General features: G+C 44.2%; 1 protein-coding gene across 7 annotated transcripts in view; it reads right to left on the reverse strand.

Annotated features, from left to right (window-relative positions):
• Window positions 1–7744: 7744 nt before the first annotated feature.
• The window catches only part of PECAM1 (platelet and endothelial cell adhesion molecule 1), a 30419-nt gene continuing 10477 nt past the window's right edge, over window positions 7745–27686 (reverse strand). The window contains exons 11-16 of one of the 7 annotated variants that reach the window (XM_066200659.1): window positions 25917–25960; window positions 25203–25259; window positions 23909–23977; window positions 19381–19437; window positions 12576–12598; window positions 7745–7858 (exon numbers count right to left, since the gene is read on the reverse strand). In XM_066200659.1, coding sequence (XP_066056756.1) covers window positions 7829–7858; window positions 12576–12598; window positions 19381–19437; window positions 23909–23977; window positions 25203–25259; window positions 25917–25960 — 280 coding nt within the window. In that variant the 3' untranslated portion in view covers window positions 7745–7828. Of the gene's footprint in view, window positions 7862–12575; window positions 12599–19380; window positions 19438–23908; window positions 23978–25202; window positions 25260–25916; window positions 25961–27686 lie in introns of all 7 variants that reach the window. The other 6 variants (XM_066200658.1, XM_066200661.1, XM_066200660.1 and 3 more) reach the window with 6 other exon arrangements.

Consider the following 27686-nt stretch of genomic DNA (forward strand, 5'->3'; position numbering starts at 1 on the left):
GCACTCATTAGTGTGTCAGAAATAATAACTCTAACACATGAAAACCTGACCTACATATGCTACAAAAGAGGAAAAGGCAACAATTTACTTAAGTCTCTATTATACTGTTAATGATTATAAGCTGAAAAACTAGACCATAATGCAGGAAACTTGTAATTAGAAAGCATCAATTATCATTTTCTTCTTGCAGGGGATAGTAGTCAGGTTTGCTTTTCCACAGTCCCCTTGGGCCTACAGATAGACATGTAGGGCTGTGTGATTCGTTCTGGAACAGTCAGAAAGGAAGCAGCTCAGAGGGAAAAGATCAGCTTCAAGAAAAAATAAAAATAATATTTAAAAAAAAAAAAAAAAAAGGAAGAGGAAATGATAAAGACACCCCCTTTCAGTGTTTTGTGTTTGACAAAGCACAGGTGTGTGTCAGGTTGTTTCTGACCAGCCCTTACCTCCCTCCAGCAATGACTAAACTGGATTTCCGCAGTGTACACAATGTTCTGAGGCTCCAGGGCTGAGCCAGCTAATACCTTCAGTCATGCTGAACATACCATCCTTCTGCAGAGATCAAGTGGTCCCTGAGCTCCCTGGGAGAAATGTGAATCTCCCTTCAGAAGGCTGCAAATTGCCCCTCTCTGCTGCCTGAAGTTCCCCGACTCCTGGCCAGGGTGGACAGATCATCTGGAGGCTGTTTCAGACTCAGGTGGAGCCAGTTTTCCAGCAGCGCCAGTGTGTGCTGTAAGCCCGTTTAGAGCGGTTCTTGCAGCCCTGAGGAAGTGCCTAGAAAATGCGATCCATCACTTTGTGTGCAGGGGCTGCATTCAGACACCCTTGGCTTTCTGTGTTTCCAGCCCTGCTGTGGGTCACACTGCAGAATCACAGCTCACCTCCAGCCACCCCTGGGCTTCTGCCTCCTAACAGCTACTGCAGCTCTCAGCATTCCTGATAAAAATGCTCATTAAAACTCCTGCTCCTTCAATCAGCATCAAGTTGAAACAAAAAATATTAAAAAAACTCAAACAGTAATAAAATCAAACCTAAGCTCTGCATTATGGGAGACTGTGAGATTTGTATCATGCTTTAAATAATTTAAAATTATTCAAAAGCAATCTATATTTCCTATTGACAATCTCTTGTTAATTTAATAACCCGTGTGGCTGTAATTTTCATTAATTGACTTACTCTTTGACCACATCTTAATAGACTTGACAATTTTTTCTCCTGTTACACTCTCACAGCCTATTATCAAGCAGAGGTGCCAAGTTCACCCCTTCCATGATTCAGCTCACTTAAGACAGAGCTCTCATCTCTGTGCCATCCCTCTGCTCTTGGGACAGACCAGCAGCCCTCTTTATCGCTGCCTTGGAAGCACGTCTCCCCGCACAAGGCAGAGAGTTTCCTAAGCTGGTCGGAGCTTGAACCACTCCAGAAGGTCCAGACAGGCTGGGAGTGTGGTGAGAGCCCCAGGGAGCTCAGGAGTTCGGCTCAGGTTAATTCCGCGTGGACTGCACTCACTCAGGGCTCTGAGCAACGCAACTCCTCAGGAAAGACTCTCCTGCCCTTGTAGTGCTGTCTCATTGATTTGCAAAGTGAAATGGTGTCAGTCACAGTGGAGACTTGGCTCTGCGTGTGGTTAAAAAATGAATAAACAACGAGGCAGTGCAGAGCGCTTAAAGCCAAGCTCTCCCTGCACAGAGCTGACAGTGCTTTGTGGAAACAGGTGATCCCAACAGCCACAGCTCCTCTGCAAGCACTCAACAGGGCTTGGATTATGCCGGCTGAATAACAGTGTAACAGGATGTTTTCCTTTGAAGCACACATTCCCAGGCTAGGGCATCACACAGACCCCTTGGAGCCTCAGGACTCCGCATCCCCATCCAGGACTGACACGCCGGGAGCAGCAGAAGCCTGGGTCACTGGTGCCGTTTCCTGCAACTGGGCTTTTGTTAACACGTGTCTTTTCTGCTTCTCCTAGTGGTCACCTGACAATGATAAACACAGGAATGTTTGGGACAAGCCATCTCCACGGAGCTGATTGTGTCACAGCACGTTCCCCAGAGCAGCACCATCGCCATGAAGTGTGGAGCTGCTCAGGTGACTGGACTGACGGGTTGTTTCTTTCAAACCTTCCACAGTCTGGAGGATTTCTCTCCACCAGCCTTGCTCATTCCCCTCTGCCTTTCCTTTCATCTTCTTTTAATTTTCTTTCTTCACTGCAGTGAGCCTTCATGCCAAGATCTTTTATCTCCTGAGTAAAACATTAAAACAAAAAGACAACTACAGAAAAATCGGGGCAGTAACCAGAGGACAATGAACTGTCACACTGGTCACTTCTGGTTTTCGTTCAGTGAAAAAAATACGTTTTTTATCATTGCCCCAGAGGAGATCCTGATTTCATCTCCTGCTCTTACACTTTCAGGATTTCACAGAAATATATTGCTAATCTATTCATTTCAAAGGCAGAATCCATCTTTACTATGACTAACAGTTTAGTTGTGGAATTTCTCCTCAAACAATACCTGTTGGAATTCCTCTTAACCAAGGGAATGTAGTCGAAACAGCACGAGGTCCATTCTAACCATCACCATCAGAGCTTCACACACAGCCCGGATCCAGGCTGATGGGGGCAGAGCCTGGGAGCCTTTGCAGTGACAGCCTTGCCCTTTGCTGCTTTGTGCTCAGTCTTTCATTTCGGCTCCATGCTGCTGTTCTGTTTGTCATCAGACTTTGCAGCGATTCCCTCCCCGAGGAAAATGTGATTTCTTTTGCTATTTACATTTAAAATTTAACTACAGCGGTTATTTCCTGCAATGGTGAGAATTTTTTTCAGCCTTCCCACTCAGCATGTTTGTGGCTGGTGAGAAAATAAATTACCTATCTAAATACAAATGTTCACATTTAGCTGAAACCTCCCATGCAAGCTACATCCTCATGACTGCTCAAATCTCTAATGGGAGCACTTGTGATTTACAGTGGAACATTTTGTAGCATGAAGGCAATAAGCCCCGGTTTTTCACTTCTTGTGATTCCTTAGGTATGTCAAATTGCTCATTACCTCCCAAATAACTGCAGAAGTGATGTTTATTATGCTTTCACGTATTCAGAAAGGGCTTGAAATTCTAAACAATAAAATGTGCTAGCATTTTAAATCTGTACTGATACTTTATTGCATTCGGATTGATTTCTAGTTTAATTGGTGGGGGGAGGTTTCCATTTGATACCTCTGTTTGTCTCAAACTTTGTTTCTTTTCCCTGTGCCTGCCCTCTCCTTGCGCGAGATGGGCAGTACTCAGTTTGACAGCGTCACCTCCCCTGCCCCCAAAAGCTGGGGCTCAACACGGCTCAGTGATGAACTGCAGCACAAAGAACTTGAAGGGAACCGAGCAGCAGGTGGAACAACGCTGCAGAAAAGTAAATAAATGCTGAGGTTTATCAGGAACCGCTCAAAGCAGTGCCCCGGCATTCACAACAATTCACTGCCTTACGGGGAGAGGGAGTGGGGAAGAAGCCACGACGGGCAGGTTTACGCTGAGTTTGGGACACTGTTCTTTAACAGTGGCGGAGGCCGGGAAGAGGCGGGCGAGCGCTGCAGGAACAAAAAATTCTCCCGGCTCCATTTATTGTTCCAGGGAACGGAGGCGGCGCCGTGCGCCTGCAGTGCCCCCGCCGCCCACCAGGGGGCAGCCCTGCCCCGCCCGGCCCCGCCCGACCGAGCGCGCATTAGACCCGCGTTACAGCGGGACACTGGAGTTACAGCGGGACACTGGAGTTACAGCGGGACACTGGAGTTACACCGGGAAACCCGCGTTACACCGGGACACTGGAGTTACAGCGGGACATTGGAGTTACAGCGGGACACTGGAGTTACACCGGGAAACCCGCGTTACACCGGGACACTGGAGTTACACCGGGAAACCCGCGTTACAGCGGGACACTGGAGTTACAGCGGGCCACTGGAGTTACAGCGGGACACTGGAGTTACAGCGGGACACTGGAGTTACACCGGGAAACCCACGTTACACCGGGACACTGGAGTTACACCAGGAAACCCGCGTTACAGCGGGACACTGGAGTTACAGCGGGACACTGGAGTTACACCGGGAAACCCGCGTTACAGCGGGACACTGGAGTTACAGCGGGACACTGGAGTTACACCGGGAAACCCGCGTTACAGCGGGACACTGGAGTTACAGCGGGACACTGGAGTTACACCGGGAAACCCGCGTTACACTGGGACACTGGAGTTACAGCGGGACACTGGAGTTACAGCGGGACACTGGAGTTACAGCGGGAAACCCACGTTACAGCGGGACACTGGAGTTACAGCGGGACACTGGAGTTACAGCGGGAAACCCGCGTTACAGCGGGACACTGGAGTTACACCGGGACACTGGAGTTACAGCGGGACACTGGAGTTACACCGGGAAACCCACGTTACACCGGGACACTGGAGTTACACCAGGAAACCCGCGTTACAGCGGGACACTGGAGTTACAGCGGGACACTGGAGTTACACCGGGAAACCCGCGTTACAGCGGGACACTGGAGTTACAGCGGGACACTGGAGTTACACCGGGAAACCCGCGTTACAGCGGGACACTGGAGTTACAGCGGGACACTGGAGTTACACCGGGAAACCCGCGTTACAGCGGGACACTGGAGTTACAGCGGGACACTGGAGTTACACCGGGACACTCGAGTTACAGCGGGACACTGGAGTTACACCGGGAAACCCGCGTTACAGCGGGACACTGGAGTTACACCGGGACACTGGAGTTACACCGGGAAACCCGCGTTACAGCGGGACACTGGAGTTACAGCGGGACACTCAAGTTACACCAGGAAACCTGTGTTACACCGGGACACTCGAGTTACACTGAGACACTGGAGTTACACCAGGAAACCCGCGTTACACCGGGACACTTGGGTTACACCGGGAAACTCGTGTTATACAGGGAAACTCGTGCTACACCGGGACACTGGAGTTACACCGGGAAACGCGCGGTACACCAGGACATTTGGGTTACACCGGGAAACTCGTGTTATACAGGGAAACTCGTGTTACACTGGGACACTCGAGTTACAGTGGGAAACCCGCGTTACACCAGGACACTCGGGTTACACCGGGAAACTCGTGTTATACAGGGAAACTCGTGTTACACTGGGACACTCATGTTATACAGGGAAACTGGTGTTACACCGGGAAACTGGTGTTACACCGGGAAACCCGCGTTACACCGGGAAACTTGTGGTGCCATTTGGCTGCGAATGGAAAAGGAAAGTATCTGTGGAGAGGAGGAGGGCACTTGATTCAGGCATTTCTCTGTTTGTCAGCTCTAAAGCCTCTGCTCTGCAATAGGAAAAGTATTTCCAAGTTCCCCCCACCTGGGGCTAGGTAAGGCCCCTCCCGAACGAGTTGAGTGGACACAGGGTGCGGGGGAACTGCTCGGATAGGGAATGGCACGCGGGACCCAGGCATGTGCCATCCCTTTGCTCAAAAAGTGAATATTTGCTAACACACCTCATTTTCTATTTGCTGTGCTCAACTTGGTGACAACACAGAAATCTCTTTTTTGTTGTTGTTGTTTTCAATAATGTATTGTTTGAGCTCCAATCTGAGCTTCCATTTGTTTGGTAACGGATTCAAGACTTACTTCCCAAATATTTCCAATGGGATAACGAGGCTTGTTTGGCCCATGCTCGTATCAGGACTCCTCGTGTGGTTGTTTACTCATGGGCCCATTTACCTCGTCTTCACTGGCGACGTCTGCTGATTATTGTCTCATACTCTGAAATACTTTTGTTATCTGCAAGACAAAACAGAAGAGCTCAAAGCAGTGCACAGCACTCTGAGAAATGGACAGTTCACACGTTTCAGTAGGGAAAACAACTTGTATTAGATAACTAAATCCAAAATAATTTAGGATTATTCCAGACAAGACAAGCTGAAAGCAAGCAACAAATTCTTCCACTGCTTCTCCATCATGCCCAGATGATATCCTGAAGCTTTCCAAACCCCAGTGTTTTCCCAGGCTTTGCCAAAGGCTGGGAAGTGTTTGTGGAGGGACTTTTACCTTTGTAACTTAGTAAAAGACTCATGTGAGTGCAAGCACTCACCCACTCAGTTCTTAAAGCAATTTAGTGCATTTACCTGCTGTTAAATGGGTTCCTGACTCCAGATGTAAGTGCCTGGAATCTGTTGCAGAGAGCGCATCTTCCTAATGCCAGTCCCTGCGATGGATCTGGGGCTCACCACAAATAAAAAACTTCACAGGCATTCATTGCAACACGAACGTGCAAGATCCAGTGCAAAGGTCAATTCAGAGTTTTCTTTATTAAAATACCTTTTCACATTTCTTATACTAAGGCATTTGCATGGACACTCATGGGATGCTGAAAGAACATTTGTCAACAGAAGAGAGCGATGAAGTCAGTCAGTTGTGACAGGCTCGTGATACAAACAACATTTGCACAGGGAACAATAAATTAGAGATATTAATCAGTAACTGGAGCTTGAAATTTTAAACATTTGGAATGGAGGATGTAAGCCCCTTTTGTGTTTCTTGCTGGTTTTGCACCTTTGATGCAATGCTTAAAACAGTAATTATATATGTATACACCAACCCATGGCCTCTTTTACACTATTTTCTAATTAAATTAGAACCTTCTTACCTGTGGCCCAGATGTTGTAGGAATTTAATTTGCAGTAAGAAAAAAAGAGCAACTGCAATGTCAAAGGCCAACTGGTTAAGGGGACAGTTTTTTTTTTCTCTTTTGTTTTGTGGGGGTTTTTTTAAACTTATGCATCCAAGATAAACATGGGCTGCAGGACTAGATCTGTGTTCAAACTAGATCCATGTCAGAGGTTTATCATACTATAGAGAAAAAGGATAGGTATGAAATTCCATACTGGACCAACTGGGCACAAGTACAACTTCAGATCTCTCCTAAAATCAGAGGAATAAGGATTTTACATAGCAGGATTTTCAGGTACAAACTCACTGACCTGAGTATCACCTCCACCCAATGAAGACACCATAGAATCATCCAAAATAACTGTGATGGACAATCATTTCTTGAAGATCCATCCCATCAAATTAACCAACAAGCATCTCAACACTTCTTAAGGGGAAAAGCAATTTAGCAAAGAGTAAAGAGACTGTCTGTGCCTCTGACAGAAGCACTTGGTAAAGTCTAAATCTCTGAACAGTTATTCAAGTCTTTAGGGAGCCCAGAGCTCACTCTTCCCTCAGGCCCTCCCTGCAGTGTCCCATCCCTGTGAGCTATAACTGAGCTGGCTCCAAGCCTGGTAGCAGTCCAGCTGCTGCAGCACGGGGAGCTCAGCACAAGCTGCAAGATCATGTCAAGGTACGTCCACGGCTGGCCAGGCTGTGCTGAGCTCTGTTCTGCCACAGTGGTGGCACTGATAACCAACTTAGCGAGTTTAAAGCAAGCTTAGATAGTTCTGTGTCCTACTGGTATCACAGTAGTTGCTGCATTGTAGAAATGTACTTCCTCAGCTGTAGCTCCCGCTTTGTTTCCTTAGAGCATGATGAATTGGAGGCAAAAAAGGCAAAATTGCATTAGCAGGAGAAATTACAGATGAGAACCTGGGTCAGTGGTTTCTAGAGCCACTTTCCTATGAGAATTTTTATTGTAATTTTTTTTTTCCATTAAATGCTTTAGGAACATCTCTATTGTTCCTCCTAAGGAAATAAACCTTGAAAAGACGAGTCTGGCAAACTCATAAATAACTGCTGCAAAGCCTTTGAAACACTTGCAACATCTTCCATCTTGGCTTGTTTTCCTCTCCCAGCTGATCTTTGAGGTGACTGCTCTAGGTGGCGTCAGGATGCCCATATATTCTCTGCTGGCGAAAAGAGCAAAAGAGAAAAAAACCAAGGTGTGAGTATAACTGTGCCCCTACCCTCTGTCCTGTAACATATTCCTTAGAACCCTCCACAGTGAGCTAATAAATACTTACTGTTCTCTGGGGAGACATTGGTATTATCTTCATCAGAGAGAAAAAGAAATAAGACAGCGGGAGATTTAGAGTAACAATTACAAGCTAGACTCCAAAACTGTTAATCACCAACATCTCTAAGCGGGCGCTTACTGACAAAAGTTGGATTTTTAAGGGAACTGCTGGCACTTGACACACCTGGAAGTCAGATTCCTTATTTACTAGGAGGTGTTGAGCTGCCACAGTTAGACCCCAGGTTCAGTCCCAGGGGAATGAAAGCCTTTCCCTAAGGGCTGGCGTCTCACAGGGAGCAATGCAGCATCCAGCTTCTGGACACTGTGTTCCTGCAAGAGCCGTGCCAGGGTTATCTCCAGCCCACAGCAGGGGCAGACTCCTGGCACCGGCAAGCACAGAGGGCAGACGGAGCGATCCTCTACACCAGCCGGTGGGAACGCGCACAGAGAGAGCCCAGACTTCATTGTTTTTGCATTATATGACAGAAATAATTCTGCCCACTGGGGATTCACAACTGTCAAGTCTTTCCTGACATCGCTTGCCAAAGTCTCCCTCCAAGAAACTTCTGCTCAGGGTACACGGTGGCCTCTAACCCTACAGCTCGGTCTGTCAGCACCGAGGCGCCTCGTTCCTTTTGCGGACTTACCCCCAAAGGATTTGCCCCATGAGTCAGAGGAATTCCTGGCTTGTAATTCAGTGTTTATTTCAGAGTATCACCTTGTTTTTCATATCCTGAGTGCCTGAAATTCCCCCCGCCCCCCCCCAGTTTTAACTGGACACATCCTTCATCTTCCTTTCCTGTCTGAAACTATTGTGCCATGTTTCTGCGCACAGTTAAACACAGGCCAGGTCCCCCTTGGGAGCTGGCAGTGTTAATTCCTTTAACACTGAGAAAATACTTCTGAGATCACCTGAGTAAGAGGAGAAAGTAGCTGAATAACGCCTAGAAATTCCTCCAGAGAGATGTAAATTGTCCAGGTTTCTGTCTCAGAGGGCACATGCCGAGGTTGGACAAAGAGGCAACTAAAAATACACAATGTCCTCGTGTACTGCCAGTCCTCCTGAACCCCCAGGACAGAACCAAACAAACAAATACACAAACACATCTAGGAGGCAGCAGGAGAGGAGGAGATATGAAGTCAGAACGTACTGCTGAGGTAAATTTGACACAATACCAATTAGTGTTTGGCGAAGTGGCTATCTCATTGTCAAGATATTTCCTTCAATATGTTTTCAGAAACTGGGACCATTAAATAACTTAGAAAGATTGCCAGCTCTGATTTCAGGAAGGAAACCTCCTCCCAGTTCCTCTCTAAGTAATTCATTTCTTTTGCAAATACTTCCTATGGATTGCCTTTAAGAGACAAATTTCTGAAACACAGGAGATGGAGGGAAGCAACCCCTGACATAAAACTTCAGGTTCCTTTCTAAATGACCTAAAAATCCAAGACTTTCAGGTTCAAGGTACTCTGAACTGCAAATCAGTCATAACCTGTACTGCAGCTGAGTCTTTATATAGTTCAAGTAATTCAAACTTTGATTATTTTTCTGATCCGACACCTTTCTTGACATAATAGACATTTTCGATGCACCTGTGTCAGTGCACAGTGTTTACTAAAAGCCTGAACTCAGTGTTGTGATGGTGTCTCAGTGAAGAAGAAGCAAAGTCCCTAAATTTCCCTGCTGCACTGTATTTATTCTGACAGAAACTATGTAGGGGTAAATGCGCAAAAACAGGAGTAGCAACCATTAAAATGATTTGCTACATCTTCCTTCTCCACAGTGCAATTTTCTGTTCTGCCTGTGACATCTGGAAGAGCAATGCAGAACTGAATGTTAACAGACTTTATCTGAGCACTGGAATGCAAATTATCGGAATTCAGGGAGTTAAAAGGACATTGGGATCTGATGAGTCTCCACCACCATTACTGAAATAAAAACACTGTGTGTCTTCCCCGAAAACAGAGTTCTAAGCAAAATACTCCTCTCTGCTGCGGTTCTTTGTCTCACACTTCTGGGACATCTATTACTTCCTAAACAGAGTTGGATTCTAGCAGTTTTCTGCCGGGCCACTCCAGCTCAGTGATCCATCTGGCATTCCCTGGGATTCCAGCTGACAGTCGGGCTCCTGAAGGCCCCTTCCCCTCACAGATAAGGGAACAGCAGATCAAATGCAACTTCACCTCTGAGCCAAACACTTAATTTGGCTATCAAGAAGCAGAACAGCTGGGGAGGAAGTTTAAGCCACTTGATCGCTTTATAAGGAGCATTTTCCTTTTCACGAGTGGGATCAACAACTCCTCATTTGGACCAAACCTCTGAGATACATCACAGTTAAGCATGTATGAAAATGAGCTGCTGAAAAAAAAAATAAATAAACATCTGCAAGAAAATGATGATAAAAGGCACTTTAGTAGCTCCCTGCCTCTTCAGTGCTCATCTGTGTGGCCTGTACAGTGTTGAGAGGCAAATAGAGGGGATGGAAAATCTATGAAGAAATTCATGTGTCCAGTCCAATGTTAGGTCACTTATTTGGAGAGGGAGGTGCTGCTTTTGTCACAGGCTTTATTGGGAACAGAAGGAGGAATTTAAGAAGCAGAAGACAAGGCTACAAGGCTCTGTTCTTTTGCTACATCCTTTAAAGCAGTAATAATAATAATAAAAAAATAGTTACTATGTTAATACATGACCAGTCTACTAAGGAAGGGACAATGTCTCGGATAGTAACTGAATAAGGCAACTTCTAGGAAAATCAAGCAAGATGTGCAAGTGTTATAAAACTGACTTTGCTCTGGGGTGTTTCTGAAAATGAGATTAGTTTTACAGAATACTACTTTTATTACCCTTCTACTGCTAGAGAGCAATAAAAGGAACAAAGAAAACACTGCCCTCAGCTGACACTTTTCCTCCTTGAATCTGACATTACTTCACAGATTGTCTGGTTTAGCAAGCTTTAATTGCCCAATTAATTACGAAAGTGATTCGCACAGGGTGGTCAGTGTGCCAGTCACTGACTTTTTACTATACTTCCATGGAGAGATGTTTTATTCACTTTTTGGCCACAGGAAAACAAAAAACCACCTCCATATCCATTAGAAATTATGTAGGCTGTGGAAAAAAGAAGACAAAACCTCCTCCCTGAGCTTGTACCTCACATCTGTCACAGCCACCCTTGACCATTTTTTCTTTTGTGTTGGACTGGGAGAAAACTTTCTTCGGCATCACTCTCCAAGGAATGCCTGGTATAACCCAGGGGAGGGTTCAGCTCAACATATTTTTAGAAAACTGAGAGCAAAGAATAAAAACAAACCTTTAAACTAAGAGAGACAATGACACTATAAACCCTCCTGGCCTGGGTTAATATGAGTCTGTTTATTGTAACACAATCTGTGACCTTCAGTGCACTGCCAGTGTCTGTAAATAATACAATGGGCGGCCTGTGTATCCCATGGGGACGGGAGTGCTGATGGAGCCTTTCAAAACTCACATGGATGCCATAAGCTGACGTAGACTGTGCTATTGTGATTCTTATTTATGAGTCTCTCCTTTTTTTTCTTTTTAAGTACAAGCTCCAAAGTCACAAAGTGGGTGGCAGAGAAAACAACTTTTTGCTTAGTCTGAGTTGGATTTGATAGCATATCTAACATTCATAAAAGTACTCCTGAGATGTGAATTCCCAGCCTCTCAGATCTCCTGAGGGCAGAGTAACAGCTCATTCAACATATTTCTTCTATATAAAAAAAAAATCCGTATTTTGTCACTGGCTTCTTAGCACTATGAAGCTGTTCACCACCTACAGAACCTTCACAAAACTCCACATTTTTAGTGGAGATCCTCCATATATGGATGGCACCATTCCTACTTCTTGGTTACAACAGCATAGCCGTGACCCAGCTTTGTACTCTGCAACAAAAACTGTTTGCCTTCAGAATTTCTTACAAGGACTCAGATTACTGCCAGCCCTTGGAGTCACCCCACCTGCTCTAGCAGTGGATGAAAACAAACCCAGGAGGAAACGGCCACAGAAGCGAATAGAAGGGACATCTGCAAGCTGGGCTGGCCACCATCGCCGCTTGGCTCGGTGCTCACACCTTAGGACGGAGCTCACCTCTCTGGGCATTCCAGTGCCAGGATGTGTGTGTGAACAGGCACACCCCGGGCACGTCCCCAAGCCCGGGCACTGACAGATGGCACTGGAACAGCAGCTCTGTCCCCAGTGATGCATTTACCAGGCGAGCGGTGTTGATGAGCAGATCTCCCGCGCCTCCACAGCCACCCCTCACCTTGTGCCATCCTGCCAGCGTTTGTGGCACAGCCCCAGAGCTGTGCAGGTGCTCCACACAAACCCCGGGGGCATCATTATCTGTGCACCGGCACCACCAGACTCCAGCCCCTCCCACAGACTCCTAAAACTGACCGTCCTATAAACAGAGGGTTGGAAGCCTGATCCGTGAAAATATATCCAAAGGGATTGCCCCATCCCTGTCCTGCAAACATCCCGAGCAACAAACAAACCACATCAACACTTGAACACCATCTCACCAGATGCACAATCACCTCAACCCGTGTCACTGTATTTGACTGCTTGCATAAAATGTATACTTACAGAATGCCTGTTTTCCATAGAATCTGCAAAATAAAACACAATGTATAAATTATGAAAGGGCACATTGCAGAGTGAGCAGTTTTATGTTCCAGAAAATGCAGGCGTAGGTACTTCAACCTTCTTGTTCGCTTTGCAATTCCATAAAATTCCGACCTATATCTAAGATTAAAGCTCTGGGCTTTAAGGAGTATCCAAGTTCTAGTTTAATCCAAGTACAAGGTCGAGACCAGACATTTCAAAGCCCACATTGTGCAGGACCTGTTTGGCAGCTTTCCTGATTATGTGCTAGAGCAGAAGTCTCTACTGAGCGCACAGTCTGTTACTGGACAAGAGACTCTTCCTTTCAGAGGCAAGTTCTCATCAGCGTTTTACTTCCTAATCCAATTCCTTGCCAGGAAAATCACGTATTGCAGAAATCCAGTAGAAGATAGAATTTTCAGGGCAAAAATAACATCTTGCAAAGACACCTGACATTTTATTAATAAAAGGTTGCTTGTTCCCAATGAAAAACCTGAGTGCCAGCAAGCTCTTTCCTATTAGGGTCGGTGAACTTTAAGACTGGATCATAGGCTTTTTTCAAAAAAACTGGATTTAGCTATTCAGAAATTTCACAGAATACACTCAAATACCAAAACATAAATACTTCTTCCACCTCTCCAAGTAACTCCAGTTACAGGAGAGGACTTCAAGTCTCGTTAAAAGTGCTCATCTGTATGTTCTCTTGAGATATTTCACATGTGACCAAAGTAAGTGCCGAATCTTGAAGGGTATTTTCTTGGAAAGTGTACCAAACTCACTGGAGAGAGGCTGTGTGAACGAAATTCATCAAATGTTCTAAACAAAGGGGTTGGACTGGGCCTCTGGCTTAATCTTCCCAGTGTTTTTTTATATAAATGGGGGTTAGTTTCTGAATCGATGTTTTTTCTAATCATATGTATTTTTAAAGAGCAAATTTAAAAATCAGTCTTCCATAGGCAGAACACTTACGTAAATTTTGAAAAGTTCCCTGAAATCACTAAATGAAGGGCATTATGCAGAGTACTACTGCCATTATTAGACCTTCATAGAAGTCTTTTATGACTTGTCAGCCGGCAGAAGTAACAAGGAAGCTGAACACAGGTGAAGGTCTCTGGTGCATTTCAGAGTTCTCCACCCAGAACTTTTAGCCTAAGCAAAGGATTAAAACCTGAGGTGGCTACAGCACCTTACAGCAGTGCACGAGCTCAATTTCAGTATAAAATTGATCTCAGTGTTTGGCAAGATTGATCCACATATGTTTAGACATTAGGAAACAAAATAAGCAGTTACATGGAACGCACACAAAAGCATTTTTGTGTCCTGAAAGCCAACAGAATTGAACAAAACCACTGCTGAGCCAGTGCTACATCAAAGCTTGGCTTTAAGTGGACAAAACCATACATAAGGTTTATGAAGTGAGGCATTAACAAGCTGTCGTTTAGTCTCTGTCACAATGTATTGTTCTCGCAGGAAGGAGGAAATGAGAAATTTTGTGTAAATTCCAGACTTCAAACAACGGGATGTTGGCTACCCAAAGCTTGGAGGTCACAGTGACAGTGATCCCTCCTCCTTGTTACCTGTCACCCACATCCAGAGCACTGGGGTTTTCTAGCTGAGTGTCACAGCTCTGCCAGGAAATGTCACGCTCTGCCCAGGGAAGCGTTGCTGGAAGTCTGGGTGATTTCTACCAGGTACCTCTCAGGGCAGCCAGCAGGTAAGCCACTAATAAAGGCACAGTGACATAGTGCTTTGGCTGATTCTTTGCTGTGTCAATCTTTTCACAATCTTTTTATTTCTTTTTTTTTTTTTTTTAAGAAAAAAAGAAGTGGTTCTACTTTTTTTACCAGTTTTACTGTAGAACTGAGAGATTTTTCATAACACCTGGCCTTCCCTTACTGCCAAAAATGGGGAATTGAGAAATGCTGGATTCTAGACACACAGAATAATTGGTCAAGCTTCTGTAGAAGCTCCATGTTTTGTGAAAGGAATCGGAGCTGAAGGTCTCAGACTGGTGATTTCTAAAATATTCCCAAGACTAACAAAGGTGGGTGGTTTTCTGGACTTCTGATGGATCTGAACTCTTGCTATTGCTTCCAGTAGATGGGATTTTAAATTCAAAGAACACATTTTTACAAAGGAGTACATATAGCAGGAATTTAAGACACTGTCACCCCCACTTGCTCTAGCATATTTTGTTGCTAGAGGTTATGGAGAGGACAAAATGTGCCTGAACAGCTGCAATTGCCAATCCAGCCCCAAGCCACCTCCAGCCCTGGTGAGAGCCAGGATGTCAGACCATGAACCAAAGGTGCTGAGCTGCAGACACACACAGCGTCCTGCCAAGGCTTTACTGGAGCAGTAGCTTCCATCAGAGGATCTTGGCAGGCAGCTTGGGAACAGCTCTGACATGGGGCATGCACGTAATCCAGCTCTGCACTGGGGGTTCAAGCAAGGTCAGAAGCTCCCTGCATGTTTGAGCCTTACTGAAATCATCTGGCTTTGCCTGATTTTTGGCTGAAGCTATTGTAAGCATTTGGCTCCGGAATCAACGTCTCACAGATCCAGGCCTTAGCCTAGAAACCTAAAGATGCAAAGAGTTTTTATTTTGGAGACAGGACAAGGTATTTGCATGGGTTTGGACTGCCTGCAACTATCATGTGCTCAAAATACCCGAGTTCTGAACAACACAATGAATCCCCAGGCCCTGTGAGTTCTTTCTGTGCTGGAAAAGGATTCAGGGGGAAATTCTGGCTAAGATGTAGGTGTAAAGCCTGAGGCTCAGTAGCAGGAAAGTATTTGAGCAGATTTCCTGATTGCTAGGGCTGATTTCAAATAGATTTGTTCCAAACCTCTGAATGCAATGGGGATTTCTCATGCCTCTTTCCACTGGGATATATTTATTTTTCCATAGTACATTGTTGGTTACTGTAGGACTCTTAGAATTTCCTGTCTCACTGCTACAATTGCTTCCAAGCGACCAATTCATTTTTCCAGACTTAGCAGCATAAAGGCTGGCTCTGCATTCTGTTTGCTGGATTTCCACTTTCCTAATAAGAAATTGGGAATTGTTATCTTGCCATAAGGCCCAGTGAGCTCAGTCCAGTGCACATAAGGCCAGTGCAAAGCCTGCCACTGGCTTCTGCGAGCTTTGGGCTTGACACGCGGCAAAGACAGAGCTCACTGAAGGAGCAAGAATGTACCAATAGCATCATCTTCCACAGGAAGAGTCCTGGGAAAACGTGAGGAAATCTGTGAGCTGGAGTTGGCTCTGACTCTTCTCAGCAACACGAACAGGACCGTGCCACCCCAAGAACTGGGGTCGACGCTGAGGGAAGGGCTGGAGCTGAGATAAAGAGCCAGCATGGAGATGCTTGGGCTTCCTGCCCCTACTGCCTCTTGGGAAGATGAAAGGTGTGATGGAAATAAATCGTGCCTGAAAGAGCCTCCACCCAGGCAGCTGAACTCGTGTGTGACACATCCTGACCCTCCCTCAGGAAGAGCTGCCAGCCTGGGCTGCTGGACACCAGCACAGCACGGGAGGCAGCAGGGCCACAGCCATTTTATCCTTCCTGGCAGTCTCTTGATTTAGGCAATTGCCTGTTTGGCTTAAGTTTTGGACGATTATCTCTTCTTTCTGAACAAAAAGCAGCAACTTTGGGACTGGGCTGGATATTCCTGGCTCGCAATATGCTTTGGCCTTTTCACAGAGCAACCAGAGAAAGCAGGATTTTAAGGAAATTAGTTCGTCCTGGTGAGCCTGAAGGACTTTTACACAGAGGTGTGAATGGCACTAACTGTGACCATCCCCCAAATTGCCATCTGGATGTAAGGGCTGATTTAAAGTTGAGGCTTGAAGTTTTTGGTATTTTATGTAAAATACTGAGGCAACAGCCCACTGCTCTGGAAAAGGCTTTAAAACAATACCCGTGTGAACATCCTGAACACTAAATATGTTTCTGAACTAAACTAATCTTTCAATAACAATGCAAGGACAACTTCTTATCTTGCAGTTGCGTGCAGAGAGAAAATGAGCAGCATCCTCCTTAAACTCTCGTTACAGCAGAGGAAATCCAGCATCCAACCAACCAGAGACTGACATTTTTGACTTTCAATCAAAACATACCTGACTAGAATGGAATTTCACAAATTATCTGCTTTTCCCACTACAAATGAGTTAACTGTAGTTAACCACATGCAGGTCTTCTGGGATTTGAAATGTGCATTTGACAGTTTGTTTCTGTCCATCTCTAATGTAAAACCACCTCCTGAGCCCTGGCACTCAGAATGAGGAAAACAGCACAGCAGGGAGGACGGGGAGTCTTATCCACAGTGTGCTGGAGGCACTCAAATGGAGATAACATAGCCAGCACCAGGAAAATAAAAGAAAAGGAATAATGACAGACGCTCAGCGCTCTGCCAGCGGCCTGAGGCTTGGGAAAGCTCAGAGCACTATCAGCACTATGGATTCATGGTGCAGATTTTGGCTAAGAACAAGCAACAGCTACAGAACTCAAAATACCAGAGTTGGTTACTGCTATGGCATCTGCCTTACTGGGGACAGCAGTGACAGTCGTCAGAAAAATGAAGAGGAAAAATGTTTTAGCTCAGCCACAAAGAATTGCATCAGACGTAACAACTACTGACTGTTCTTCAGCTTCCTCTCTGGTGCACACAATTTCTGGAATGAACGGACAGCCCCTTCCTAAGACAAAATTGCTTATGAAGCACTCAAGTCTAATTAAACCACAATAGTTACCTACAAACAAATAATAATAAAGTGTTACGTAGCTCTTAGGGGTTAAATCTGTCAAACTGTGTAGCTGACAGCAATTCCTAAACTCCTGTGATCTCCCCCAGGACACTCTGGCTGAATCATTGCCTTCCTGAAGCAGGCTGTACTCTTGGGCTTTTGCTCAAAAATATCAAAGAATAGAATGATAAATCAACTTCTGTACCCACTAGTCATGTTCAACATCTTTCACAATTGGCATCATTTAATGCACTTATATTAATATATAATATTAATAAATCAAAGTAGGCAGAATATTTAATAGGGATCCTCCGCTGCATTTGCACTTTGCCACCTCACAATCACACAACCTATCAAAAACCCAAGGCAGTGTTACGTTAACCGTAAGGTAGCACTGCATTGCTGGGTGATGCACTGCTTATCTAATTGGAACACTTTTCCTGTGTATCAGTCAGGAAAAAGAGACGTGATTGAAACAATAAACTGGTACTGTGTTTCCAAGAATAACTGAAACCGTAGAACGTTATGCATAAAAGAGCAGGTGGACTGCAAGATTAAGGGGTGTTTGCAGGTCCTCTGGCTAGTACAGCTCAGTCTTTCAATCATAACCCATTTTTCTGCAGTTCCCCCCTTCTGGGATTACAGCCTTTTAAAGTGCTCTTTGTACCAACCTGGAGTTTACATTCCTCTGGTACATAACACATTCATTCTGTACCAGCCAGAACCAGGGCTGGTGAGCAGTGTGATGGTCACCCTCACACCTGGGCAGAGTAGGTGAGGGTTATACAGCAGCTTCTGCAGCTTTTTACAGGTCCAGTTCACACTCGTTGGAGAACATTTCAGAACATTTGTAGCCTTGGGGCTCAGCCCTAAAATAAACTGTGTTTTTTCTCTTGGTGGTCCTGCACGAAGTGCCTGGCCACGCTCTGAAGTGTGAAAGATATTCTGATTTTCACTGCAAGGCTGTGAAAAATGAGTACAACGCACAGGCACAGCACCAAGGGTTCTGAAATTCCTTTGCCACTGTTGTCACTCTCCAAACGCTTTGCCTTAAACGGATGACCTAATCTCTCCGTTTATTCAGCTGTAAAATCTGTCATTTTTATCTGTAAAATGGAGATAAAAATTGCCACGTAAAAAGGGAAAATTAAGTAATGTTTTCTAAAGTACATGGAGACCCTCACACGAAAGATTCCCCAGCCACAGAATATTGTGTCAGAGGTGGGAAATGCCTTATAGAAAAAACCAGAAAGTTAAAGCACAACAACCAAAAATTAAAAATAGCACACAACAAAGCCTGAATGGGGACAAAATGTGAACAGTTTGCAGCCCTAATATTTACAAATCTAGACTTCCTAACACAAAGAGAGGAGAGGAAATCCTTTCCAATTTAGACTTTGACAAACTGATGAAATAACCTTCTTTTAACCCACTGTCTCTGAACTCATTAGTGGCAGAACATTTATAGACAGTAATTGCCAGCAAGCTGCTACTGCCCACACACCTCTGTGCTTGAGGAGCTGCTGAAATGATCATATTGCTTTAAAGGCTTTTAGAGTCTGGTGTTGGAGGCTTTATAGATATCTGCTGGAGTTACACCCAAAGCAAATGGAATATTTTACAGCACGTGACAAACATGCCCAAATAAGAGACAAATGTTTCTCTTGAGCAGTTTGAGATAACAGGGTGTAGAATCCTGATCCCTAACGGGGGTCTAGATTCAGATCCAGATGTTATGGCCCAAATATTCAGCAGATCCAGCACAAACAGACTGATGAGGTAGATGTTACAAATATTAATATAACTGATTTATGAGGAGCCATGAAGATGTCACGCAATTTATCAGCTTCTGTGATTTTGTAGCTGCACGTTGGTATGTTCCTATCCTATGTGACTTGCAGCTCTTCTTTATAATGGCACTTATGTTCTAAGTATTCGGTCTAAATATTATCTTATAAAATACTCAGTCACAAATTTCTCTCTAACCTCTACACACACGCTTCCTTAAAGTGTTTAATTTTTCACTAGCTTACTTACCATTATTAGTCTTTCTGATTTCACTATAAACTGTTTCAGTCCCCTTCTGTTCAGGAGCTGGAAAATGTATTGGCACAGAATCAATTTCTTTTCTTTTTTTGGTTTGTTTGTTTCTTTGTTTTGTTTTGTTTTTTTTTCTGCTCGCCTTATGAAAAACTCCTTAAACAATCAGAACACCTTTTTTACTTTCAGAAGAAGCAGCTACGTAAGCAGCAATGAGCCTGAGGAATCTGTGTGAAAAAGCAAGCACAACCCCCTCCCCAAATGCAGCCCGTAAGGTCTGAGAGTAGGATGTCTCCTTCTATATAGAAATGATGATGAAAATCTGCTTCCCTTTCTCAATTTGACTTCAACATTCTACTTCTGAACTTGAACCAATTCTGCTTTAATTTCACAGAGACATCTACCACTAGGGAACTCTGGATCACTTTGAAGAGCTGCTTCAATTTGTTCTAAGGATTTCGGGACCCTGGCCCTGAGGAGATCGATCACTTGGAAGAGTAACTACAAACCCTCTTGGCAACTAGCCTGATTAAATCTTAAGGGCACAAAAAATAACTTAAATTGCTGTGCTTTGTGGAATGTCTCAGAAGAATATTTGCAGATTTCACACTGCACAGCTTCCATTTGGTGCTATCCTGGAAAGGTCTCCTTTTGGACAGAGCCTCTTCTAAAGGCCTGAAAATAACAAGAATCATTTTCTCTGTGGTCAGCATAAACTTCTGGCTAGTGTGAGATTAGAACAATGTTCTGGATTTCTTGTATGGCTGTAGTTTAAAAACCCCTGGGCAATCAAAGTGCTCCAGAACTGTGCATTTAAACATTTAAAACCACTTTCCTCACTTGCTGTAAAGGTCTGCGATGGCAGGGTACAGGGGTTTGCTGCTCATGGATCTCAAAGCACTTCAGAAACACTCATCCATTTCAGTTAAACTGAGTCTCCTAGAGAACCTCAGAATTCCACCAATTTCTGTGGACCTTCAACAAACCAAGAAGTTAAGTTTTTCTAGTTCAAATTACATTTTAAAAAATAATTTAACTGTTGTTTCCTCTTTGCAAAAAAACCCCCACTCCTCCCCCCCAAAAAAGGAAAGAAATTCACATTTCTGGAAACAAAATCCTGTGCTTTAGCTATTAAAACCTCCAACATTTAAAGAATTCAGACATGACTTGCAGACTCAGAGTCAGGACTGTTACTGTTCTGCATTGCCCTGAAGAACCAAAGTGTCTCTGGCACCACATTCTGATTTCCCAAAGCTAATTTCATTAATTTTTTTCTTAAATTCTGTTCAGCATCCTTTAAATGCTGTGAGCTACACATCAGAATGGAGTTGCAAAGCTGCTGTTAATTTAAACAAGAGCAGCTACACTTCCCCAAGTGTCCAATCACAGCTTTCAAACTCGCAGCTTTGGCATGAACTTTCTTTGCAAAATAATTTGAAGATTTCAAGGCATATTTCAAATCCTTATGGACTACCGCTTAAATGATCAATTCAGTTTCCAATGAAGTCAGAATTAATCTTCTTGGAATTTTAATAAAAGGTAGCTCATTTTGTTTAGGACTCTTTTTTAGCAGGTTACAGCCCTAAATCTACTCCTATTGATTGTGCAAAGACTTAGTTTGAGGCATTTCCTTAGTTTGCTTTTTTTTTTCTTTTTATCATACCCATTTCATTATATTGTGATATAATGCCACTGCCCATGTTATTTCCTTTGTCAATCTTCCAAAAGTCGTTTTAGCACTGAAAAAATGTGCCAGGAGAAATTACTTGGATGATTTGACATTTTGTTCCCGCTAATTTTATAATGTTGCCACCCTGCTGATAACTAACCAGACACAAAAGTAAAATAAGGAGAACATTCTTACTCAGCCATGCTTAGCAGTTTCTGCCTTGTCACTTGAGGGATATTTCCTGATCTGACTCTAGCCCCTGCTTTTGGTTTTGCCCAGATTCACAATGAAGGGTCTGAATCACCTTGCCATCTTTTTTCTCAACTAAGCTTTAGAGAAGACAAGCACTATGCTTTTGTCAAGCATACAAACTTGGTAAGTATTGATTTAATAATTCCAGGAAGAAGTATTCCAGAAATGAGCAGATAGCTCAGCCATGACTTGGAAAACAGAGTAAAACAGTGTTTTCAAATGTAAGTAATTCTTTACTGATAAAGACAAGATGTACATCCCACTACAATAATTTCAACTTGTTTTGAAGTGACATTCAATCAATCCCAATTCCCAGAAGTGACATAAAGGCAACTGTAATAAAAAACACAAAGGCAGCTTAGATACTGCAACATTTATTGCAGTAGCCTTTCGCAGTACACAAAATATGATTCTCCTGCTCCTGAGAACGTTAGTGTTGTCACTGACAACAGTGGCAGGAGGAACAAATGATTGGAAAGATAAATTAAATTGAGGTTAGGCCAAAGAGATCAAAGAAATCTGCAGTTCCTCAAAAGGCAGAAGGAATCAGACTCTATGTGTAGCTGCTGGATGAGTAATGTGTGCCCAGAGAAAAGGTAAATGTGGTTTGCTTTGTCTTCATTCAGAAAATAGGAGGAGTCAAAAGAGATGTAGAAGGGATTTGGAGCGAGGTGATAATCTGAGAATTCTGTTCCCTCGGGAGGGCTGGTCATGCCCACAGACAGACATGAAAGAATATTATGACTGGAAACAAAGCCTTACAATAACACCAACGCAGCAGAAGTATCAGTAGCACTCCTGTGGCCAAATTCTCTCTGTGGGTGTACATGATTATTACAAGGGAATATGAAGAAACTTGGCTTTGCTTCTCTTTTCCCAAGTAAATCTCATCCTGTTTTCATTGTGATAGGCAGTGCAGAGCTCAAGAAATAACTTGGTTTCGTACAACTCCTTCTATTTAGCAGCATCCTCAGGATGCTCTCAGAGAGGAACACATTAAATGTTTTCAGTGCAGTTTCCATTTCCATAACCAAAGCACTCCACTGTGTCCTGGGGCAGCAAAGGGAATCAATCCGGGGACTGATCTCTGTACTGATCTCAGGGAACATATCTCTGTATACTCAGGCACAGCTCAGTCCTACAGAATCTGTCAGTGCTCTGTGTGCCAGGCATAGGTCTGTGGCATGAGGCAGCACTCAATTAAAATAATCTGATCTCATTTACACACCACAGGAAACATTATTCTGAGGTTTAATGGGGTTCTACCTACAGAGCATGATACTATCTTACTACTCAGTCTGATAGACAGGAAGAGTGTTATGTATCAAGAACGGATGAAAATGCCGTTTTTATAGATGTTGATCTTTAATTTAATAGGGCTGTTAATTTAAATAATGCGCTTTCATATCTTACTATTCCACACCATTCTGGAATGGTGGGCACACTACCATTGTAGAATTGTAGAGCACACTCAGAAACGGAACAATTATTAGCCCTACTCTGAAGAAGAGTACAACAACTCTGCTCCTTGCATGCAGAATTTAGCAGAAGTGGGTAAATAGCCTGCTCAAAACACAGGGAAGCCTCTGTGATGAATGATACCAGGAAGTGAGAACAGAAAGGACAGGAGGACTGCCTGTTCCGGGAGGGCTTGGCTGCCAAGCTTGAAGAGTGAGCACTCTTGCCCAAACATCTGTGCTACCAGCTAAACAATCATCCCTTTGGTCTCTGAAATAAGTGACTAGTCCTTCCTACCAGGAAGAAGGAAATTTATCCATTTCTTCCTCAGTCTGCTTCTCATTCAACTGAAGCAAAGAAGCAAGAGCGGAGCATAAACTTCTCTTGCAGGGTTTATTCACTCTCAGCTACTTGGAGCTTTTTGCAAATTTCTCAAAGTTTTAATAGCTTTCAACACAAGGCCATAATGGCATTGGAGTACTCCAGATGACACAGAATGATTGAAGTAGGCATTTGGGTGGTGAATAAATAAATACCCATGGATATTTCTCCTTCAATGTTGCAGACATTTACCTCAGCCCCACGCACTGAGGTCTGGTTACTGCAGGGAGGAGGACAAAGTTGTCTGGGCATCAATATCCTCATTTCTCTGTTTGAGGTGCCACAAAATCCAGGATGGTCTCCAGGCCTCTCCAGACTAAGAGACTAAATCAACACTGGTCTCCCTTCTCTATCACAAGTGAATTACAGCTTTGACCCTTCAACCAGATCCTTCACAAAGGAGGAAATTCCACTGGTTTCTGTTCTCTTCATTATGTTACCCTGTGGCAACCTCAAGTGGCTCCCAGTGACTTTGGTCTCTTTAACATGGATATTTCACAGCCTGCTGCCCTCTACTTAGAGCCACAGCTGCAGCTGGGAGCCTTGCTCCACACAGACCTCCTGGAAACGGGAATGATCCCAGGGGAGGAACTGCAAGAACAGCAGCCCAGGAGCCCCAGCACCAGACAGGTTTAGGAGCACCGCTGGCAGGAGACCGTCAGCACACAAAGCACAACCCTGGCACTCCCAGGCCAGCATCAGGGAGCAGCAACAGCCCCAGAGCTGCTCCCAAACATAAACCATAGAGGCTGGACAGTTTATTACCTCTGTGAGGATCAAGCGTGGAGACTTCAACTTCAGTGTAATCCACCTCAGCACTCTCAAGGTCAGGTCCTGCCCCAAAAATATCAAAAAGATGTTTCTTTGTAGGACTGCATGCTTTGTTTGAGCTGTGGGCCTGATCCTGCTGCCACTGAAATTAATGGACAAGTCCCAGTTCACTTTGATAAGGGCAGGACCAAGCCCTACTGATGGCAGATGGGAATCACTCTGCTAAGTTGTAAGGCAAGAACATTCCTGAGGGTTGTCCCACTCTGAAGCGCAGAAGACCAACTAAAGGCACATTTCTGAAACTGTGGGCCATGCAAATTGTGCCTCAAACTGTTACTTGCAACGTAACACTTTCAAAAGCGGCACAACACAGAACAGAGTAGGGAATTACCATAGCTTCTCCCACATTCCTGCTCCAGCTGCTCCTTCCTTTCTCTGCCTGCCATTTCTTTCTCATTTTCTGTGGCTGCTATGGCAGGACACTCCCCATTCTCCACTTTCCTCACATTTCAAGCCATCTTCGTCTTTCATGGCCTCCCTCATCACCTCTCATTCTCCGAATTTCTGCTTTGCCAATTAGCCAATTTCAGCTCTTTTCTCCTAAGCTGCCTCCAAGCCCCGCATAAAACATTTGGAATGGAACACATCTTCCTCCCCAAAATGCTTCTCTGCCACAATACCCACAGAAAGCCTGGCAATGATCAGACATCTGACTTTGTAAAACCACTGGGACAGGTACTGGCTACCTGGGTACAACAGGCACAACAAACAGCTGTTGCTTTCTACTCTGATTTTCTTAGGGTGGGGATGGTTTTCTGCCACATTTCTGTAAGAGCTGGAAGGAACCACAACAATCATTCAGACTGAAATCCTGCAGAACTGATTTGGCAGATTATTTTATTCAGATTTCACAGCAGGTTATTTTTAGATTCAGTTCTTAAATATTTCAAGATCCAGAGAAGTGAAGAAAGGACAAAGAAGTAAAAGAAGCAGCAATCTGTATAAAATCTTGGTTTTTAAACAAATCTGAGTATTTGTTATATAGAACTTAATATTTTGAGTGTAAGCTGTATTTTTATACCATCCATCATTAGATGGCCTGGGATCCAGCACATCTAATTACACTCTGTAATGCAATTGATAAAAGGATCCTTCCTGTTGGAGTAATTTTGGACATGAGAATAAAAGGGATGGCCCTATCATTCCTACCTCACTGCTGCCATTAGAAAACATCAAGACTTTCAATTATAGAATAATTTTAAAATCTATTGTTTAATTATGGAATTACCTTTACTCTCATCTGTTGATTTCATGTGGTTTTCATTATCCTCAATGTAACCTGATCCTAAAATAAGAAAGCCAAAGTTGAGCTGATAAAATATCCGTTATAACTGATGAAATAAATGAGTCACAGAGCTACAATTCCTACTGTCATTATCTGTATTTCTATATAACACATTCTACCTTCAGATTCCCACCTAAGACACTCAGGTGGGAAGAATGTGACTCTTTAAATAGTCAGCTAACAAACCCCCAAGGGGCAACTTTGTCTGTGTCTGGTACTCTAAATTGATGTCCACCTGTCACTGTCAGGTGCACTGAGATCCTGCAATGAAAGGTGCCCAGGCAAGTTAACATCTCTAGAGTGGCCACATCACAGGACCATGAGCCACGGCTCGAATTTCCTCTGAAATAATTTCCTTGCAGCTGTGTCAAAAGCAGAAAGTCGTTTTCTTTTACCATGATTTCTCCATCTGTGATATTGTCAATTGATTGCCTGGGAGAAGTGTCTGAGCAGACTTATAAACCAATCTGTGTAAGACGTGCTCATAAAAACTGTACAAAGACAAAATGACAGAAGATACCTTGGGCAATGTTATTGGTATCCCTCTGTATTCCCAAAACATTGGATCCCATCCAAACAATAACCATGAAGTCCAAAACTTTAAATAAATGTTTAATTAAATCAGCTTACCAACAGTCTTATAGCAAAATATCCTACCTGAATAGAAGTTTCCATCACTGGGCTGTCTTGGTAGTTTTTCACTTGTCGAGTTTGGAGCCAAGGCAGAACAGAAAAACAAACCAATAAAATTTGAAGTAATTATCCAAAACCAGTCAATAAAATCAACAACATAATTCTGTGCAAAGATCAGTCACTGTCTGTGCTGATCACATATTTTTAACTACTGAAACAAATGAAAATTTTACCTTTGCTTTAGAAGCACAAGGAAACTTTAGGGTCAAAAATGTTCCCTATTGCATTATTCTTTAAGACCTCTGTATTTTCAATTTTATTCCATATTTAAATGCATTCGAATACAGACCTGACATTCTTGTATTTCACTTAGCTGGTCTTTTTTTCTATTTTTAGAGTATTTCCTCATCCTGTTGTTGTGTTAACAGGTGGTACATGAAGCACAACCATCTATTGTCTGCAGGTGTGTGCTGTAACAAGCTATATTCATGTGAAGCGAGGCTCACAGCCCTTTATACACAGAAATATTGCACCACTATTATAAAGCTGGTGTCGTGGTTTAACCCCAGATGGCAGCTAAATATCACACAGCCAGTCGCTCACTCCCCAGCCCTGCCACGGAGGGATGGGGAGAAGGATTGGGAAAAGATAAACCCCATGGATTCAGATAAGAACAGTTTAATAATTAAAATGAAGTTAATGATAATAATAGCAATGAAAAGGAGAGAGAGAGAGAGATAAAGAGAGAGCCCCCAAGGAAAAGAGGGGATGCCCTGAGCAGCGATCAGCACCTCCCGCAGTCCCAGGCTTGGCGCGGTTTTGCCGCCGGGGCCGTGCTGGGATAGCCACCAGCACCTGCTCTATTCAGCCTTCAATAACCCCACAGCAGAAGGGTCTTCCAAGAGGTGGGACCAGACAGCTGCTTCATTTCCTCCATCTCCAAGGCTGCTATACTGAAAGCCCACCAGGATTCCTCTGGGTCCTTGACGTACCCGCTCCTGAGACAGTCCATGCCCCAGAGCCTCTGGGCAAGTCCCAGTGGGGGCTTCTGCCGTACATTCCCAGTCAGGCTGACTTCAGCCTCCAGCAGTCAGCTCCTGGAGTCCCCCTCCAGAAACACAAGTGGGTTCTGCCCCTTCACAGCCTGGATGCATCAGGGTACACTGTGCACCCGTATCTGCCACAGCCTTGTACTCCTGGGGGGCTGACGTTATGGGCCACGTGATCCCACAGTCCAGTAAACAAGGCTGTCCCTCTCTTCCACATGGCTGGAGGCAGAGCTCCCCTAGGCTCGGTCATAGGTTTATCCAACTCGCGTCTTGTGAAAGTGGAGTAGAATTCCTTCCCATAGGATCAGGAGTAAGATCAGCCCTTCCACTGCAGGCCGCAGCGGCAACTTTCCTGGAAGAACCCCCTCTTGTGACTCTTTTTCCTTGCAATTCATGTAGGACTGAGGTAGAATTTCCATCCCTTTCCTCACGTTATCTCTGCAGGCCTGCAGAAAAAGCAGGGCCTGCCCTGTCGTGTACCCCAATATCCTCCCTTGACCAAATGACATTTTCTGTTACCAGCTGAGATTCCGGACCGTGCATGTGGAGAGTAGAATCTATATCCTCTCTGAGTTCCTCAACCAGTTTCTCCACAGCAGGGACAAGGGAGGAAGAGATTTTCTGTGTACTGCTAGAGCTGGGGAGCCACTGGCTCCACCACTGGCGCCTCTTTGTGTTTCCAGACAATACTGCCAATGAGTTGGTGTGCACGTGTCTGATACATGGTTTGAACACATTAGACTTC

Source organism: Chamaea fasciata, unplaced genomic scaffold, assembly GCF_029207755.1.
Source record: "Chamaea fasciata isolate MVZ Bird 193981 ecotype frontalis unplaced genomic scaffold, bChaFas1.0.hap1 SCAF_19, whole genome shotgun sequence".
Taxonomy (NCBI): Eukaryota; Metazoa; Chordata; class Aves; order Passeriformes; family Sylviidae; genus Chamaea; species Chamaea fasciata.